Here is a 19487-nt window from a genome sequence, read left to right on the forward strand (position 1 = left end):
GTTTATTACAAAAATCTTCTGCAAATAGTCTTCAACAAAAGTCCCAAAACATAGTTCATATCACCCCATGCAAAGGGTCCTTGTTCTCACCATACCCCAGTGACTTCCATCACAGCTTAGGCTCCTATCTGTCCTTTTCCATCCCTTTGCCAGGCTGACCACTCCAACCCTTCCTTCTAGAGCGCAAGCCTGCCTTTCCCAGTGGGAAGTCTCACAGCCTCTGTGCTGGGAGCATCCTTACCAGGGGAGCAATCCTCCATTCCCCTGGCTCTCTCACTGTTTCTCTGGGTCCAGCTCTCCAGCAAGGAGAAATCAGCGGGTAAGCCCCTCCTCTGCTCCCCCTTCATTCAGTCCTCTCTGGCCCTTGTCTCCAGCTCTCCATCTTAGAGCTAGCAGGAACTTCCCTCTGCTGCTCCCCCTAACTTCAGCCCTCTCCAGTCCTGGCTCAGGGACACCAGCTGGCAAACTCCTCTTGCTTCTCTCCTACCTTCAGCCATCTCCCAGGAGCCACCTTCTGTCTCTGGCCACTCTCTTCTCCTATCTGATTCAGTTCTGGTTTGACTCCTGACTGACCTTTTATAGATCCCCCAGGTGCTGCCCCATGCTTTGAATTGGCTGGGATCATCTGGGATCATCTGGACTGAAACAGGAGAGCTAAGCCCAGTTTCATCTAATGGGCCAGCTACTCTATTACAGTAATAAATAATATTAAACTTACTTGTATAGTGCCATCAGTGTGCTAGGTTATTTGCAGTCAGCTATAGTCCCTACTCCAAAGAGCTTACAGTTTGACAAGAAGACATACAACCAAAGGATTGTCAGGAAGGGGAATAATGGAACATGAAGGAATGGTGAAGTTAACCACATCTTGTTAGTTTCATTATGTATTTTTGTGTGTTTGTGCACATGTTTTTCAGTAAGTTAGGAGAGTTGAGAGTGGATGGACAAGGGTTTAAGGGCCTTGATGAGATGTTTTAAGAAAGGGCTTGTAGGAGGAGAACAGTGTAAGCAAGGTGAACTGGCTAGCCGCCTCAGAGTGAAAACCTGTCAATTTTAACTATTGTTTTTTCAGACTTTTCTGAGCAGTAATGAAGCTGACAATAATCAAGTCACTTTTTGTTTTCTGCTGTAGCTGGGGAAAAAACAGACACAACAGCCAGCAGTAGAGAAGATCTGGAAAATGAAAAAGGTTTGGTGAGATGGATTCAGAAATGACAAACAGGGGAGTTGCAGAGTAGTGGAAATATTTCCATTTCAGTAGCCAGAATGTTGAGGAAGGAGTAGAATGGCAGAGAGAGAGCTAGAGTTGCAGCTGAGTAAAAGAGAACCCTCCTCTTCATAGCAACTGGGAGGCTACAGGATAGGAGGTGAGAATAGAGAGGGAATGGTCCTTCTCTGTTCCAAAAGTAATTATTTTCAGTGGGTGGGGCTTCACATTTATTAGGCATATGCTAGCTGGAGGCTGATAGAGAAGATGGTGCCCCTGAACACCATACAGGGACAGCACTGTGGTGGTAACTGTTCCCTTACTCAGCTGCTGTACACAATGTGTGTCCCCCATTGCAGAGTTCACCCTACCCAGCAAAATCACCATTATCCTAGACCTTGGCTCTACAAGTCTACATAGACCTTCACTTTTCCTGTTACTGTCCTGACTTAAGGTGACGATGATGCTGAGATGATCAGCATGCGCTATTGCTGTGTTCTCTATTTGTCTCATTCGTCTGCCAGCACTAATTTGTTGTACCTTTTGGTCTTGTATGAATTTGAATGCATGCTGTTGTGTTCACTGTAGGGCTGGGGAAGTTTTACTTAGACTTCCTCTGAGCACTTTTGCAATCTGCTCTCTGGGAGGAATATTTAGAATAGCCAAAAGGCATAACAACAGGTGTCTTAACTATGCTACCTTTTCTGATGGTATATGCTACATATTCCCATCGTTAATTATCTGGTTTCCACACATCCCATGTTGTTTTTTCAGTGAGAGCATAACAGCTCTGGGGTAAATTCCTGGCTCTACTGAAATAATCATAAAATTCCCATTGAGATCAGTAGGGCCAGCATCTCACTGCTGTTGTCTATGTATTGTGTTCTACCTTTCCTTAGACCACAAGCACATTTTTCTCTCTGCCTCATGTGTACAGAACACACTGGATGCAGAAACTGGGCCCTTCGCATGTGGCTATGCATATGCAGAGACTGAACCTTGCAACATGGAAGCTCTGACAAGATTCTGGGAGATACAGCATCATGTCTTTTTTTTTTTTACTTATCTTTCATGCCTCCTTACTGAGTTCTTCATTGTCTCCAGAGCGATCCTTCCAGATGTTTATGAAGTGTACTGTTGCAGCTTCCACACAGTGTCAATAGAGAACATACTGTCATAGTGACCTTGCTTGACTTCTCAGTGAAGCTAGGCGTCGTTATATGCTTTCCTAGTTGATTACAGAATGCAGATGCTGCAGAGTAACATTTAGGGAATAGGAGAACTCTTAAAAGGTCAAGTTCTTCTACTCTAGAACTTTTCCCAAAGTTTGACTATTTCCCCCAAAATAATCTACAGTACCTCCTCACTTAATGTTGTAGTTATGTTCCTGAAAAATGTGACTTTAAGTGAAACGATATTAAGCGAATCCAATTTCCCCATAAGAATTACTATAAATGGGGGGGGTTAGGTTTCAGGGAAACTTTTTTTTGCCAGACAAAAGGCATTATATACATTTTAAACAATTTTAAACAAGCAGTTTAATACAGGTATACTGTGCAAGCACAGGCATCGACTTTGCTGGGGAGCTCAACCCTCGGCCCGCCCCTCCACCCCTTCCTCTAAGCCCCCACCCTTAACCCGCCTCTTCTCTAACCCGCCTCCGCTCCACCTCCTCCCACTTTTCTCTGCATGCTGCGTCCTAGCTCCTCCCCCATCCCCTCCCCCTCCTGAACGCCGTAAACCAGCTGATTGCCACGGGCAGGAGGCAGGGGGAGCAAGGGGAAGGCGCTAATCCATGGGGTACGCCGGCAGACAGGAGGCACCGGGAGGGGGGGCGGGGCTGCCAGTCCTGGACAAAACAGGCAGCCAAATGACATTATAGGGGAGCATTGCACAGCTTTAAACGAGCATGTTCAGTAATGGAGCAGGGACATAATATCGAAACAACGTTAAGCGAGAGGACATTAAGTGGGGAGTTACTGTACCATGAAAACGTGGGGGATGAGGTGGGGGTTAATGGAAATTTTGCACTATACAAAAACAGTTTTTCTAACTAACCTAGATAACAAAAGAGTCTTAATCACAAATCTTTTGCTCTTCAAACCTCCAAGAACTGAATAAATCAGCATTACGCTGTGGCTGCAGTTCTCTGTCTGTAAGACTCTGTTTTTCTGTTGCTAATGGTTTCCTCCTTCTCTTTCTGCACATGGGGGTGGTTTGCTTGCTGATGATCTCACAGGTTGGAGGCTGAAAAAGCTGAGACTGCAAGTGGTCTGTACAGAACTAGTGCGGAATTGTGGGTGTTCTGCTTACAGAACAATTTGCAGACTCAGGGAGCTGAGAAAGTTGTTTTGCCAGGGTTATGAAAAGCAAAGTGATTTTACTACTTGACATATTCAGCAGGCTGCTGCAGGATTGTGTAGCCCCAGCACTAGGTCTACAAGTGCATTTTGAACCCTTAGACAGTGGTTAGTTTTAAAACCTATTTATATGTTTTGCTATCCTATTTACTGTCGTCTCTGATGCTCCCACTGACTTGTTAGTAGAAAGTCAAAATACGCTCTTTAAAATCAGTATGTTTATCCTACAAGTATGTTGATCCATTTTGCCAACCTACCATATTAGTAGTCTGGTTAGCTGACAAACTGAAGTACACCAGTTCTCATGTCACTGAAGTATATAAAGTCATGTCTATCAGAGTTGCTGGGCTGGTTTCCACTGTGACTATTGCATGATTCAGTCTCCCCCTCTGACAAAATCATCTGTTAAAAACAAGCAATATTGAAGCCCTTGTGAAGAGTGAAATTGCTCATCGCTCATCATCCTGTAGCACACACATCTGTGGCCTGATTTTCAGAGATGCTGTACACTTACAGCTTCCACTAACTTCAACTAGACTTGTGGTTGTTCAGCACTTTTGTAAATCAGGCCCTTAAACATTGAAAATGAATATGCCAGTTGGCGCACTTTCTTTCCGTATCAGAAGCTTGCACTAAAGATGACACACAAGTGACTTATGCCACTTTCTGTATATATATGAATTTGGGTAGATAATCTATTTTGATACTTCTGTTTCAGTTTTTCTTTAGAAAAGTACATCCTAGTAAAGAACCAAGCCTTGTACTGATTATATACTATAGATTGTAGGCCAAGGGTCCTGAGTTTAACTTCTAAATAATCACCTGATAGGTATGTTTAACTGCATATTGCCAATATGAGACCACTTTTGAAAATTTGGCCTTTTTGGAATTAAAAACGTAATTAGTAAATTTAATTAGGAGTATTAAAAATTTGGAAATTCTTGGATAAAGACATCTTGTTTATATTGTAAAAAGCATGGTTGGTAGATACAGTAGCTACTATTCTTTATAGTATAGTTTGTATTGTTCTTTTTTAATGTGATCTCTTTTTGTAGCGAGACCCCAAGTATCAAAACATGGATTTTCCTTCATCTTTCATTCCTAGCTATTCAGAATGAAATAGGACTGTCACTAAGAGGGATCATTGCAGAATGATTTCTGGATTTTTATCTTCCCTGCTGGCATTCAGTTGTCACTGTTTGTTTCCTTTTCAGGTTTGGATGTGTGGAGGTGGCATGTTTGATGTTCCATGTTCTAGGGTTGGACACATTTACAGGAAGTACGTCCCTTATAAAGTTCCATCTGGAACCAGCCTGGCACGAGTGAGTAGCTGCTAGTTGAAATTTTCCATCTTTAAAGTGGTCTTTAAGTTGTCAGTCACTTCACTCCTTATGGGTCGATTTCTTTATTTAGAATAAAACAATCCAATTCTCCATTTCTCTGACTAGCATATAATGTGCTATTACTTTTGTAATCGCGCCTTTCTAAAGGCAAGGCTTCCAAGAACAAAACAGTGCTCAGTAAAAAATAAAGTTAGAGGCTTCAGAACAGAGGCATATTACTTTCACATTCATGCAAAAGAATATATGAATTACCTGAAGCACAGGATTGCCTTTTACACACTCACTGTGATTGTCAGTAATGGTTTTATAAGCAAAATCTGACAAGTCACTGGGAATTTGATGGTTGATTTTTAGGCAGGATTTTGATCAGTCAGCAAATTAATCCAACAGCCTACATCTTGTGAAAGGAATATTCTTTGGAACAAAAGAATTGATCAGCAGTGATTTAAATGACTGGTTATAACCTCTGTGAGGATTTTGACCACCTTATTACCATGAGAGAGTAGGGAACTATGAGATCACAATACTCTTTCAAAGAGATTAAACATCTCTATATCCATGAGGTTTTCCTTCTTTAGAGGAAATGGACCTATGAAAACTATACATTTCTTGAGAGAAATGAGGGGCTTGTTCAAGGAATGTCAAAAATGGGAAATTAAGGGCACTGCTGTGACTTCCAGGCAAATATTAGTATTTATTAATCCTTAATTTTAACCTTTTCCATTTAAAATGTTACCAGATGGTTCATTTTTATTTCCATTTTTAGAACATAAAATGGCATAAATATTGGTGTTTGCCCATCACCATAGGGAACATCTTATGAATCATATTTTTTCTTACTAATGAAAATATGTATGAATGAAAAATAAGTCTCTTGCTTTAAGGAGGAGAAGCTCTTGACATCTGTGCTGCAGGACTACACTCACTATAATGATTCCACAGCCTAGCAGACCATAAGCCTAATAAGAGAGACAAGAAATGAATTGTACTCTATCTGCTAACTGCATGCAGTCAAGTTGCCTTTCAGGTAGTTAAAGAGAGAAAGCCCTGCCCTGGAAGAGCATGCGTGCTGGCAGTAAGCACAGCAAGTAGGAGTCCTAATATGTGATGCAATATGGAACATGAGTGAATTGATAAGGTAGTGTACAAATAAACCAAGAGCCACTGTAAATGCTTTGAACATACTGTAGGAAATGCTGTTAAATCTATGCCTCCACTAAGAATAATTCCGTCTTGTCCATTCTCTCAGCTTTTCCAGGAAGATGACTTTCCAGAAGTCCGCTTTACATTGTAGTGACCTGTCTCTTGCTATTGGAACCCAGATAATGGAGTGTTTATCTAATGGAGACATTAGATAAACACCTTAAAACAGGAGATTTGAACATTAGTTTCTTTTCTCCCTATTGCACTAAAACAGAGTAGAATATTTGGATGGCTAGAATGCTCTCTACTCTACGTTAATTGTAGAGGTGGAATGCCATCCTTTCTATCTGAGATATTATCATATGGCTCAGTTCAACAGTTAATTAGCTTCCACAAAACCTCTGCAGCCATGGTGGCTAATCTGGATTCATTAGGCAAAATAGTCCTGTCCTCTCTGCCTTTCTGTTTGTAATAAGGCCGCCATGAAATATTACATTAAAATTCTCCATATCCTGCAGAATAGAGTCTCTGACCATGCACAGGATGATTGCCTGGCGTCATTCAGAACTGATAAGCATGTTGTGGGGAAAGAGCTGGTGCCCTAATGGGGAACATTCCATCCTTCCTGTTTGACTAATGGGTCCTAATACATTGCTTGATATTTAGGGGAACCTCTTGGTAGGCATTTGTTTGAAGGGGAATTTGAGTCATTAAGCTTCCAGGCTTACTTGTAGTACGTTATCTTAAATAGTACTGCTGCTCTTAGGGTGTAATGTTAACTTGAGTCAGGGACACCTAGAGCATATGAATAGGCCTACTCCCTTTTCAGCATTCATATCAATCTAAATAAATAGATAATCTGTCAATCAAGGAAGAGCATTCGGTCCCTGATCCAGCAAAGCAATTCAGCATGGGCATAACTTTATCCCCATTGGCTGATCAAAGTCCAAAAGATAAAGGTTTGGGGAGACAGTCCAAAACTAAAACAGTTATCAAGATCGTATATAGTCTTTTAAGGAACAGGGAAGCCCCACCTTACTGAGCTAGTCTCCCTCTAATTCTGAATCAACTGCCTTATATGAAGTTATTAACCAAGTGGGCGCACACAGAGATGATCTGGATGCTGCAGGTGTTTTTGTGTGTGTTTTTGTTTTCCCTTCAGATGCTTCATTTAAAACTGCTCTCCAGTTCAAGATCATGTGAGATTGGTCTCACAGTTCAGGGAATTGCACCTGTATTTTCCCCACAGTGGTTGAGCAAGGTCACCCACTCCCAGCTTCCCACTCCCCAGCCATTGCCTTTCTGGATGGAGACCTGTGCCCCTTAACCTTTTAACTGGGGTATTCCCAGGGTGCACAGTTCCCTGCCTTCACTGATAGGTTGCCCAAGGACATCTGCTTCCTTTCTCTTCAGAGACTGATAACAGAGTGATTGTCAATAGTTATAAGCTGCCCCACAGCACTTCCTATGCAAGCCTACTTTATTCTTAAGGTAAAAAGCATAATAGAGAAAACATATTAAAAACAATAAAAAAAACCTGCACAGTTTCTAATAAACTTACTAGAATTAATCCATGGATTCTAGCAGGCCCAGTCCTTCCAACCCTACCCAAAGGGCTTGGGTCCTGTCCATTTGCTAGGTCAGGAAGAAGGCCCTGACCCAATTTAAAGCAAGACTATTTATCAAAAAACCCTTTCTTTGTCTGTCAGTCTCTGGAGAGTCCAGTTTGAACTAGTATGTGTGCACCAGTGGCTTCTCTGGAGATGTTATAACCTGAGTGAATTGGTCTAGTTGTCGTCCCCACCCGCTCTCCTATTTACCCTTCCCCTGGAAATACATACAATTCCACAGTTGTTTTCAATGCAACAAACTCATGTGGGGCTCCCAAAGCAGCCCCCTACAGCTCCTGCCTCTGTGGTTCTGCAGCCCTTTAGCGTGAGCAGACCCTGCGGAGGGGCTGGACCCCACATGGGAGAGGAGAGCAGGTGCTCTGGCTGGTATAGCACCATAATTTATAGGGACAGGGCTGATTACAGGTCAGTAAAGCCTAACTTTAGTACCAGGCAAACTGGTTGAAACTATAATAAAGAACAGATTTATCAGACACCTAGATGAACACAGTATGTTGGGGAAGAGTCAGCACAGCTTTTGTAATGGAAATCATGCCTCACCAATCTACTAGATTTCTTTGAGGGGGTCAACAAGCATGTGGACAAGAATGATCCAGTCAATATAATGTACTTGGACTTTCAGAAAGCCTTTGACAAGGTGCCACACCAAAAGGCTTTTAAGCAAAGTAAGCAGTCATGGGATAAGAGGGAAGGTTCTCCCATGGATCAGTAACTGGTTAAAAGATAGGAAACAAAGGATAGGAATAAACTGTCAATTTTCACAATGGAAAGAGGTAAATAGTGGTAAATAGTCCCGCAAGAATCTGTAGTAGAACCTGCGCTGTTCCACATATTCATAAATGATCTGGAAAAGGGGGTAAACAATAAGGTGGTAAAGTTTGCAGACAATACAAAATTATTCAAGATAGTTAAGTCCAAAGCTGACTGCAAAGAGTTACAAAGGGATCTCATAAAATTGGGTGACTGGGCAACAAAATGGCAGATAAAATTCAGTGTTGATAAGTGCAAGGTAATGCACATTGGAAAACATAATCCCAACTATACATACAAAATGATCAGGTCTAAATTAGTTGTTACTATTCAAGAAAGAGATTTTGGAATCATCATGGATAGTTCTCTGAAAACATCTACTAAATGTGTAACAGCAGTCAAAGAAGCTAATAATGTTAGGATCCATTAGAAAAAGGATAGATAAGAAGACGGAAAATATCATAATGCCATTCTATAAATCCATGGTGCACCCACACTTCGAAATCTGTATGCAGTTCTGGTTGCCCATCTCAAAAATATATCAGAATTGGAAAAGGCACAGAGGAGGGCAACAGAAATGATTAGGGGTATGGAACAGCTTCCATATGAGGAGAGATTAGGGTTAAAATTTAGGATTAAAGACTGGGACTTTTCATTTTAGAAAAGAGATGGCTAAGTGGGATATGATAGAGGTCTATAAAATCATGATGATGTGGAGAAAGTGAATAAGGAAGTGTTATTTACTCCTTCCTATTGCATCAGGGGTCACCAAACAAAATTAATAGGCAGTAGGTTTAAAACAAACACAAGCAAGCACTTCTTCACACAACATACAGTCAACCTGTGAAACTCATTGCCAGGAGATGTTGTAAAGGCCAAAACTATAATTGAGTTCAAAAAATAATTAGATAAATTCATTGACAAGAGGTCCAACAATGGCTATTAGCCAAGATGGTCATGAATGCAACCTCATCCTCTGGGTGTTCCTAAACCTCCAACTACCAGAAACTGGGACTGGATGACAGGGGAAGGATCACCTGATAATTGCTCTGGTCCATTCATTCCCTCTGACACATCTGGCCACTGACAGAAGACAGGATACTGAGCTAGCAGGACCATTGGTCGGATCCAGCATAGCCATTCTTTTGTTCATTCAAAAACTGGCATAAGGATCACAGTCTCTACTATACTGGCCTATCAAAATCCCATTCATCTGGGCAGTAAGCACTGCAAACCATCACTAGTGTATCATACTATACACCCTAGTATGTATCACGGTGTCATTTGTCTTCTTTCTTTTAGGATCACATTTCACACATTCTCACGCTATCAGTCAAGCCCTGCAAAACCTAGACATACTTTTTTTGCTGAAATGTGATCTATAAACTAGGAAATCTCCATGTAAAAAATATTTTGCCAGTGAAAACATTCAGTGTCACAAAAAGTGAGCAAAACAAACTGGAAAAATAAATACCACATTTATAAAGCAGACTCTGACAAACAAAATAAGAGAGAACTACTAAAGAAAAAGACTTTTTTGTAGATGCCTCAGGATGTTGCTGCCTGCCAAACACAGTCAGTCCCCAATTTACAGGTAATTGCACACAGAGCAAGATTAACGGGTGTACAGATGTTAACAGTGATTCCACTTCCTAAGGAAGCACAAACTGATTATCATTCATTCCAAACCCTACTGTCTTGGCACAAAATCACAGCTACTAATAACTATTTTTGTCTGATTGTTTTATGTGAAATAATTTTCACTAAAAGAAGTCTTGAAACCTCATACAAGACACTGCCCCAATATATAAGTTCTGGATTCTTTTGCTACATTATTTTAACTACTTTGGTATTCAGAAACATTGCTTCATTTTTATGCATTCTAGCTAAGCCATCATCTCCTAGCCAGTTATCTGGTAAAACAGATTTTAAAATAAGATCAGCAATTTGTTATAGGTACATTCCAGTTTATTAGACAGGTTTTGTAAACTCCATACTAATAGATTTTTCTCTTCATGATTGCCTAAACAACATAAGAGTTCTATCAATAAAAACTCACTGTTCCATGACCTTAGAATTTCAATACATGTCTACAACAATCTTTTTCATTTGCAAACATTTTAAATCAGACTTTTAGCACTGTCTCCAGAGCATTACACTACTGTAGGTCTTTCTGAACTAGGGATTGGCAAACCCAGTGAAAGTCAACTTTGGATGTTAACCCGAAAATGTGGTGAATCCTAATCTTAACTTGAATTCCTCCCTGCACTCTAGGGCTTGGGATCCCAGAGCCCAGTGATCCTCTGACCCAGCAGGCACAGCATGATGACATTTGCCTCATTGCACTATGTTGCTGAATTGGAACTTGCAAGAGTTTGGGTTCAGTTCAAGAGGCAGGGATTAAGGTGGGTTCAGATTCCCAGCTGAACCACTTGCTCAGCCTTTTCCTGTGGCTTTTTAAAGGGTTCTGTAGACCGAGATACCGTAGGCATACTATCTTGTGCTGTGATTCCCAAAGCCAGAGCATTAGGCGTGATGACTTTTTTTTCTAGCTGTAAACAATGACTGGGGTTTGCTGAAAACAGCACTTTTGAACATTTTTGTCGGTTTCCAGACACGTTATAGGACAAAGTAGAATCAGTGAGTTAGACGAAGCACATCCATAAAGTTACATTATCCACTGACCTCAATGCAAACTGACAGATGGCTCCTTTTGTATTTTTTTTTAAAGCCGTCTTCACAAAAGAGACTGAGGCAGCTCCTGTGTAAGGTGACAGCACAGGTAGCTTTGCAGTCACTCAGTCCTTTAGCCCAGCAAGAAGCAATAGACTTCAATTGTGATCCAGCAGTCACCATAAATGACAGAAACATCAGCTTGGAATGAGCGGGTCATTTGGGGCATTATCCTCTTGCAGTAACACAATTATATATAACATAACAATGCAGTTTTCCCTCTTAAGTTCTGAGTTTTCATTATAGTACCTCTTATAACATTTAGACATATTTATAAGTCCATAGTCAAAATTAATTAATAGTTGAATCAAAGTCTCAACCCAGTCTCAACAATCAAGGTCTCAATTGTTTTAAGAAGGAAGTTTGAATAAATATCTGCATGGTAATTTTTGAATGCAAGAAAAACAAAACAATCAGCATCTCAGTTTTTAGATGCTTTCTTCAAGCTAACAAAAATGTTTTGTTTTAAAGGGGAGAAAGAAACTACCTGCTTATTCATGGTCTATTAATCATTTGAAAAGGAAAAACTAAAACTGATAAATATATTCTATCCAGTTTGCAATGGCAGTAACTACTTTTTGGAATTTATTTGCTGGATTATCAAAGCAATGTTGTCTAGTACCTAGAGAAACATATTGGGAGTCTGGACTCCTGGATTGTATTTCTAGCTCTGCCACTCCCAAGCTGTGACCTGTGGTAAATCGTTTAGCCTCATTGTGGCTCATTATGCCCTTCTATAAAATGGGCATCAAACTATTTGCCTGTTTTAAAGAGGTGTTGCTAAACTGTCACAGGGCTTCATGGCCAGGGAAATAGAAGGGGTAAATAACAGTCTGTATCCAAACTCTGCATGCACTGCATAGTGCTTCCATTGCAAGATGTGGTTACAGCATGCAACTGAGGGTGAATAAAAATAACAGAGCATATTAATAGCAGTGTATAGAGGCAGTAAAGCCACATGGCAAAGTGACTCTCCCCAGCATACAGAAAGCAGCTTGAGTTTCTAGCTCCTTACTCTTCCAGTAATGCAGTTAATATATACCACTAATTGTGTCTGAATCAAACGCAAACATTTCCAGGGCAAAACATGGCATCTACTTTGCAGCAGCAGCAGTACCACAGTATTTAGGCTGGAAGAGGGATTAATATCGGTTTTCTTGCAGAAAGTGCCATGAGCTTTTTAATGAATGTAACAGTCAGGCCTCTGTTTTATTTCACATCTGAAATACGGCACCTCTCATTCTGCACTGTGGCTTCCAACTCTATTCCAAGGCACTGATATCAGAGCTGCAGAGAATCCCTGAGTGAAGGAGTGCCTGTGTACTATGGTGATTGACACTTCGTTGACACAATAAACTAAAACTAGGATCTAGAATAAATAGCCAATGAGAGAAAAACCTATTGTGATAAGTAAGATACGCAATCTGCTTAAAAGAGGTCCTGCTTATGACTGCCAGCTTCCTGGAACATGTTTAGATTGCCACTAGAGCAACAGGAACTGGTTACAGGACCCAAATAGGATACAACAGCTTAATAGTGACAAAAACCAAAGTGCATGGATTGGGGATCAGGCTGGCGTATGTGCAGAGAGTGAGGTAGGCACAAAGGAGAAGAAATGGGTTATGAAGGTGGAATGGCACAAATAATAAAAGCATTGTACTGCTTTACAGCCAGGGGAAAAACCATTTTCTGCCTAATAACTGCTGGAGAAATTGGGAGCAGAAATAGTATTTTTATGATAATTTAACAACTGTCTAAAAAGTCAATTGAAAAAAAATCCATAGGATAGATCCATGCAGTTTCATGCACCATGGAGGGTTCTGTGTATTGCTCATAAATATTGTCATTCCAATCTGGCATACCATCCCTGTCTCTAAAACAGGAAACTATAATATTCCTGTTAGGGACAGATCCATTTAAATTTTGCTTCCCTGGAATCTTTACCAGGCAGTTGTGCTATGCAGCCCCCAGCTGTTAAGCAGTCATTCCATTCCCAAGAATAAAGTCTCTGCTTCTGCCCAGCTGAGTTGCCTGAATCACCATAATCATAATGTCACACAGGACTCACCTGAACATGTTTAATGAAGAGGTATACGGGATTTGGTGGGAGAGATTAATCTGTCAGCCACAAAAGAAAAAAAAACAGGAACTGAAAATGGCCCAAAACATTCCAACAAGAATAGCAATTGAGTAAGAAAGTGCACATTTATCTCTCTCTGTAGCTGTGTTGAACTCTACCTTGTGTTGAAGTCCTGAACTGTCCAAAGAAAGTGAAAGGGAGAAAGTAATTTTAATTTAACGAACATGTGATGTAAAATTATTGTTAAAAAAAAAAGCATAGAACAGAGTCACAAAATTATTTTAAGTGAGTTTGCCTAAATTAAAAGAACTGGTGATTAAGGGTTTTCAAGGCTCCTAGTGAGGTAAGAGTTGTAGCAACAAAGTAAAGTGTAATTAAAACAAGATGAGATTCATGCATGGGACAACTGGATACTTTGCTTCGATTGCTCAATTTCAGTGGAGTGAGAGTGTCAACACTTCTGGAGACATCGCTTCATGACCACAACTGTCTCCACCCCACACAAGCACATATGCATGTACCATCTCACCATTAAGCTTTCTTCATCCTTATCCAGAAAATTGTTCTGACCAGACATGACAAGGAGAGAGACCCAGATGGCATTATTATCTTTGTGGGCTGTGCCCTGAGAAACTCCTGAGATGTAAACCTAAGGGTATGTCTACACTACGAAATTAGGTCGAATTTATAGAAGTCGTTTTTTTTTAAATCGGTTTTATATATTCGAGTGTGTGTGTCCCCACAGAAAATGCTCTAAGTGCATTAACTCGGCGGAGCGCTTCCACAGTACCGAGGCAAGCGTCGACTTCTGGAGCGTTGCACTGTGGGTAGCTATCCCACAGTTCCCGCAGTCTCCGCTGCCCATTGGAATTCTGGGTTGATATCCCAATGCCTGATGGGGCTAAAACATTATCGCGGGTGGTTCTGGGTACATATCGTCAGGACCCCGTTCCCACCCTCCCTCCCCCCGTGAAAGCAAGGGCAGACAATCATTTCGCGCCTTTTTTGTCTGCTGCCAGCCAAAGATGTAAAGGATCGATGGAGTGAGTCAGAACAAGAAATAGACCAGATTTGTTTTGGACTCATTTTCCTCCTCCCCTGTCTAGATCACACTGCAGTCAGTCACAGAGAAGGCGCAGCGAGGTTAATCTAGCCATGTATCAATCAGAGGCCAGGCTAACCTCCTTGTTCCAATAACAATGATAACTTTGGTGCACCATTTCTTATTGGAACCCTCCGTGCAGTCCTGCCTGAAATACTCCTTGATGTACAGGCACACCCTTTGTTGATTTTAGCTCCCTGAAGCCAACCCTGTAAGCCGTGTCGTCAGTCACCCCTCCCTCCGTCAGAGCAACGGCAGACAATCGTTCCGCGCCTTCTTTCTGTCCGGACGCCATACCAAGGCAAGCATGGAGGCCGCTGAGCTCATTTTGGCAATTAGGAGCACATCAACCACCACACGCATTATCCAGCAGTATATGCAGCACCAGAACATGGCAACGCGATACCGGGCGAGGAGGCGACGTCAGCGCGGTCCCGTGAGTGATCAGGACATGGACACAGATTTCTCTGAAAGCATGGGCCCTGCCAATGCATGCATCATGGTGCTAATGGGGCAGGTTCATGCTGTGGAACGCCGATTCTGGGCTCGGGAAACAAGCACAGACTGGTGGGACCGCATAGTGTTGCAGGTCTGGGACGATTCCCAGTGGCTGCGAAACTTTCGCATGCGTAAGGGCACTTTCATGGAACTTTGTGACTTGCTTTCCCCTGCCCTGAAGCGCATGAATACCAGGATGAGAGCAGCCCTCACAGTTGAGAAGCGAGTGGCGATAGCCCTGTGGAAGATTGCAACGCCAGACAGCTACCGGTCAGTTGGGAATCAATTTGGAGTGGGCAAATCTACTGTGGGGGCTGCTGTGATGCAAGTAGCCCACGCAATCAAAGATCTGCAGATATCAAGGGTAGTGACCCTGGGAAATGTGCAGGTCATAGTGGATGGCTTTGCTGCAATGGGATTCCCTAACTGTGGTGGGGCAATAGACGGAACCCATATCCCTATCTTGGCACCAGAGCACCAAGCCGGCAAGTACATAAACCGCAAGGGGTACTTTTCAATAGTGCTGCAAGCACTGGTGGATCACAAGGGACGTTTCACCAACATCAACGTGGGATGGCCGGGAAAGGTGCATGACGCTCGCATCTTCAGGAACTCTGGTCTGTTTCAAAAGCTGCAGGAAGGGACTTTCTTCCCAGACCAGAAAATAACTGTTGGGGATGTTGAAATGCCTATATGTATCCTTGGGGACCCAGCCTACCCCTTAATGCCATGGCTCATGAAGCCGTACACAGGCAGCCTGGACAGTAGTCAGGAGCTGTTCAACTACAGGCTGAGCAAGTGCAGAATGGTGGTAGAATGTGCATTTGGACGTTTAAAGGCGCGCTGGCGCAGTTTACTGACTCGCTTAGACCTCAGCGAAACCAATATTCCCACTGTTATTACTGCTTGCTGTGTGCTCCACAATATCTGTGAGAGTAAGGGGGAGACGTTTATGGCGGGGTGGGAGATTGAGGCAAATCGCCTGGCTGCTGGTTACGCGCAGCCAGACACCAGGGCGGTTAGAAGAGCACAGGAGGGCGCAGTACGCATCAGAGAAGCTTTGAAAACCAGTTTCATGACTGGCCAGGCTACGGTGTGAAAGTTCTGTTTGTTTCTCCTTAATGAAACCCCCCCCCGCCCCTTGGTTCGCTCTACTTCCCTGTAAGCTAACCACCCTCCCCTCCTCCCTTCGATCACCACTTGCAGAGGCCATAAAGTCATTGTTGCTTCACATTCATGCATTCTTTATTAATTCATCACACAATTAGGGGGATGACTACCAAGGTAGCCCAGGAGAGCTGGTGGAGGAGGGAAGGAAAATGCCACACAGCACTTTAAAAGTTTACAACTTTAAAATTTATTGAATGCTAGCCTTCTGTTTTTTGGGCAGTTCTCGGTGGTGGAGTGGCTGGTTGGCCGGAGGCCCCCCCACCGCGTTCTTGGGCGTCTGGGTGTGGAGGCTATGGAACTTGGGGAGGAGGGCGGTTGGTTACACAGGGGCTGTAGTGGCAGTCTGTGCTCCAGCTGCCTTTGCTGCAGCTCAACCATACACTGGAGCATACTGGTTTGGTCCTCCAGCAGCCTCAGCATTGAATCCTGCCTCCTCTCATCACGCTGCCACCACATTTGAGCTTCAGCCCTCTCTTCAGCCCGCCACTTACTCTCTTCAGCCTTCCACCTCTCCTCCCGGTCATTTTGTGCTTTCCTGCACTCTGACATTATTTGCCTCCACGCATTCGTCTGTGCTCTGTCAGTGTGGGAGGACAGCATGAGCTCGGAGAACATTTCATCACGAGTGCGTTTTTTTTTTCTTTCTAATCTTCACTAGCCTCTGGGAAGGAGAAGATTCTGTGATCATTGAAACACATGCAGCTGGTGGAGAAAAAAAAGGGACAGTGGTATTTAAAAAGACACATTTTATAAAACAGTGGCTACAGTCCTTCAGGGTAAACCTTGCTGTTAACATTACATACATAGCACATGTGCTTTCGTTACAAGGTCGCATTTTGCCGCCCCACACCGCGTGGCTACCCCCTCAATCCTCCCCGTGGCTTACAGCGGGGAACATTTCTGTTCAGCCACAGGCAAACAGCCCAGCAGGAACGGGTTCCTCTGAGTGTCCCCTGAAGAAAAGCACCCTATTTCAACCAGGTGACCATGAATGATATCTCACTCTCCTGAGGATAACACAGAGAGATAAAGAACGCATGTTGTTTGAACGCCAGCAAACATACACTGCAATGCTTTGTTGTACAATGATTCCCAAGTCCGTGTTACTGGCCTGGAGTGGTAAAGTGTCCTACCATGGAGGACGCAATAAGGCTGCCCTCCCCAGAAACCTTTTGCAAAGGCTTTGGGAGTACATCCAGGAGAGCCGCGAATGCCAGGGCAAATTAATCTTTTCACATGTTTGCTTTTAAACCATGTATAGTATTTTAAAAGGTACACTCACCGGAGGTCCCTTCTCCACCTGCCAGGTCCAGGAGGCAGCCTTGGGTGGGTTCAGGGGGTGTACTGGCTCCAGGTCCAGGGTGAGAAACAGTTCCTGGCTGTCGGGAAAACCGGTTTCTCCACTTGCTTGCTGTGAGCTATCTACAACCTCATCATCATCATCATCTTCTTCGTCCCCAAAACCTGCTTCCGTGTTGCCTCCATCTCCATTGAAGGAGTCAAACAACACGGCTGGGGTAGTGGTGGCTGAACCCCCTAAAATGGCATGCAGCACATCATAGAAGCGGCATGTTTGGGGCTCTGACCCGGAGCGGCCGTTTGCCTTTCTGGTTTTCTGGTAGGCTTGCCTCAGCTCCTTAAGTTTCACGCGGCACTGCTTTGGGTCCCTGTTATGGCCTCTGTCCTTCATGCCCTGGGAGATTTTGACAAAGGTTTTGGCTTTTCGAAAACTGGAACAGAGTTCTGATAGCACGGATTCCTCTCCCCATACAGCGATCAGATCCTGTACCTCCCGTTCAGTCCATGCTGGAGCTCTTTAGCGATTCTGGGACTCCATCATGGTCACCTCTGCTGATGAGCTCTGGATGGTCACCTCTGCTGATGAGCTCTGCATGGTCACCTGCAGCTTGCCACGCTGGCCAAACAGGAAATGAGATTCAAAAGTTCGCGGGCCTTTTCCTGTCTACCTGGCCAGTGCATCTGAGTTGAGAGTGCTGTCCAGAGCGGTCACAATGGAGCACTCTGGGTTAGCTCCTGGAGGCCAATACCCTCGAATTGTGTCCACAGTACCCCAAATTCGACCCGGCAAGGCCGATTTAAGCACTAATCCACTTGTCGGGGTGGAGTAAGGAAATCAATTTTAAGAGCCCTTTAAGTCGAAAAAAAAGGCTTCATCTTGTGGACGGGTGCAGGTTTACATCAATTTAATGCTGCTAAATTCGACCTAAAGTCCTAGTGTAGACCAGGGCTAAAAGGTCTAGACCCTCTTAAGTTGAAGCTTTGTAGCTAGCTAGTCAGTATTTTGTGAGATTCTGTGTATTTTAAAGGGAAGTGGTTCAAATATTGTGGAGCAAAAACTGGTCCATGGTTAATGTTGCATTCTACTTTCCATTGTAAGCCCAATGGTGCCTCTTCCCCACTAAAAAATATACTTTTCAATCTCCCCTCAATTAATATAATTTGAAATCTCTTAGAAGATAAAACATGTTATAACTAAAATGTAATAAGAAAGCATTAATACCTATTTTCTATGTCCTAGATCTTTAAAATAGATATCTGAAAACATTTGAGTAGGTGCAAAAATTGTCCACTGGTTACACATTCCAAAATTTAAGAGGAAAGGATTTAACTATATATTAAAAGTTATTAAGTACCAAGCAACGAATGTCAGAAGGAATGTTAAAATTCCTGTTATGTCCTCAGATATGATGGTGATATGAATAGCTACATAGATAGGCTCTTCAGGGGTTCTCATGAGTCTTAGGAAGATTTCAAGAGTATGATGAGCTTGCCATCCTGCTTGGTCATCTAAAGAGTCCCAGTGCCCACTCCTACAAATCTTGGGCCTAGTCAGTACCTTGAGCATCTCAATGTTGGACATTATTATGTAAGGAAAGACTACTTTAGGCACTTTTAGAAATTTCTAAAATGTATTGGTGTCTCTGGCCATTTAAGATCGAGCTCTGGCCCTGTTTCAGGTTCAGTCCAAAATCAAGGTATTCTGGGGTTTATTGTTATAGTAGGGGAATGATAGGTTGGGAAGCAGTGCATACTGGGAAGGATGACAGAGATGTATAATTTTGCCATTTCAGAAAGAGGTAGGAATGGAAGGTAATAGGGCAAGCTGTTGAGTCTCTCCAGACAAGGTGCCTGGGAGGGGTTTTAAAAGAGTCTTATAAAAGACAACAATCAAAGAGTTGGGTAAAGTACCCTGAGGAAAGGTTGGTGTTGTGGGCTAGAAAGCCAGAGGCTCAGTGGGAGGGTAGAGAAAGACCTCAAAAGATTAGGCGATCCTCTTAAGAAATTCACTGCTTATGGTTTTCCACCAAAAGGCTGTGAAGAAGCCGAATAGTAAAGGTTGATTGGGAGTCCGTGCATGGAAGGGTGATGATTTGTCTTGGTGAAAGACCATTTGTGAGCCCCTGCACCAACAAGTGGAGGTTTAAAGGACTTCTTTTGGACTTTTATTT

The 19487-nt window shown here is 42.8% G+C and overlaps 1 protein-coding gene across 9 annotated transcripts in view; it reads left to right on the forward strand.

Annotated features, from left to right (window-relative positions):
• Positions 1–19487, forward strand: part of GALNTL6 (polypeptide N-acetylgalactosaminyltransferase like 6) — a 935384-nt gene that overhangs the window by 870733 nt on the left and 45164 nt on the right. For all 9 annotated transcript variants that reach the window (XR_012158633.1, XM_073341635.1, XM_073341641.1 and 6 more), the window contains one exon: positions 4782–4889. Coding sequence is in view for 8 of the 9 variants with exons in the window: in XM_073341635.1 (XP_073197736.1) it covers positions 4782–4889 (108 nt within the window). In the remaining variant the exon portion in view is untranslated. The remainder of the gene's footprint in view (positions 1–4781; positions 4890–19487) is intronic.

Source organism: Lepidochelys kempii, chromosome 4 (assembly GCF_965140265.1).
Source record: "Lepidochelys kempii isolate rLepKem1 chromosome 4, rLepKem1.hap2, whole genome shotgun sequence".
NCBI lineage: Eukaryota > Metazoa > Chordata > Testudines > Cheloniidae > Lepidochelys > Lepidochelys kempii.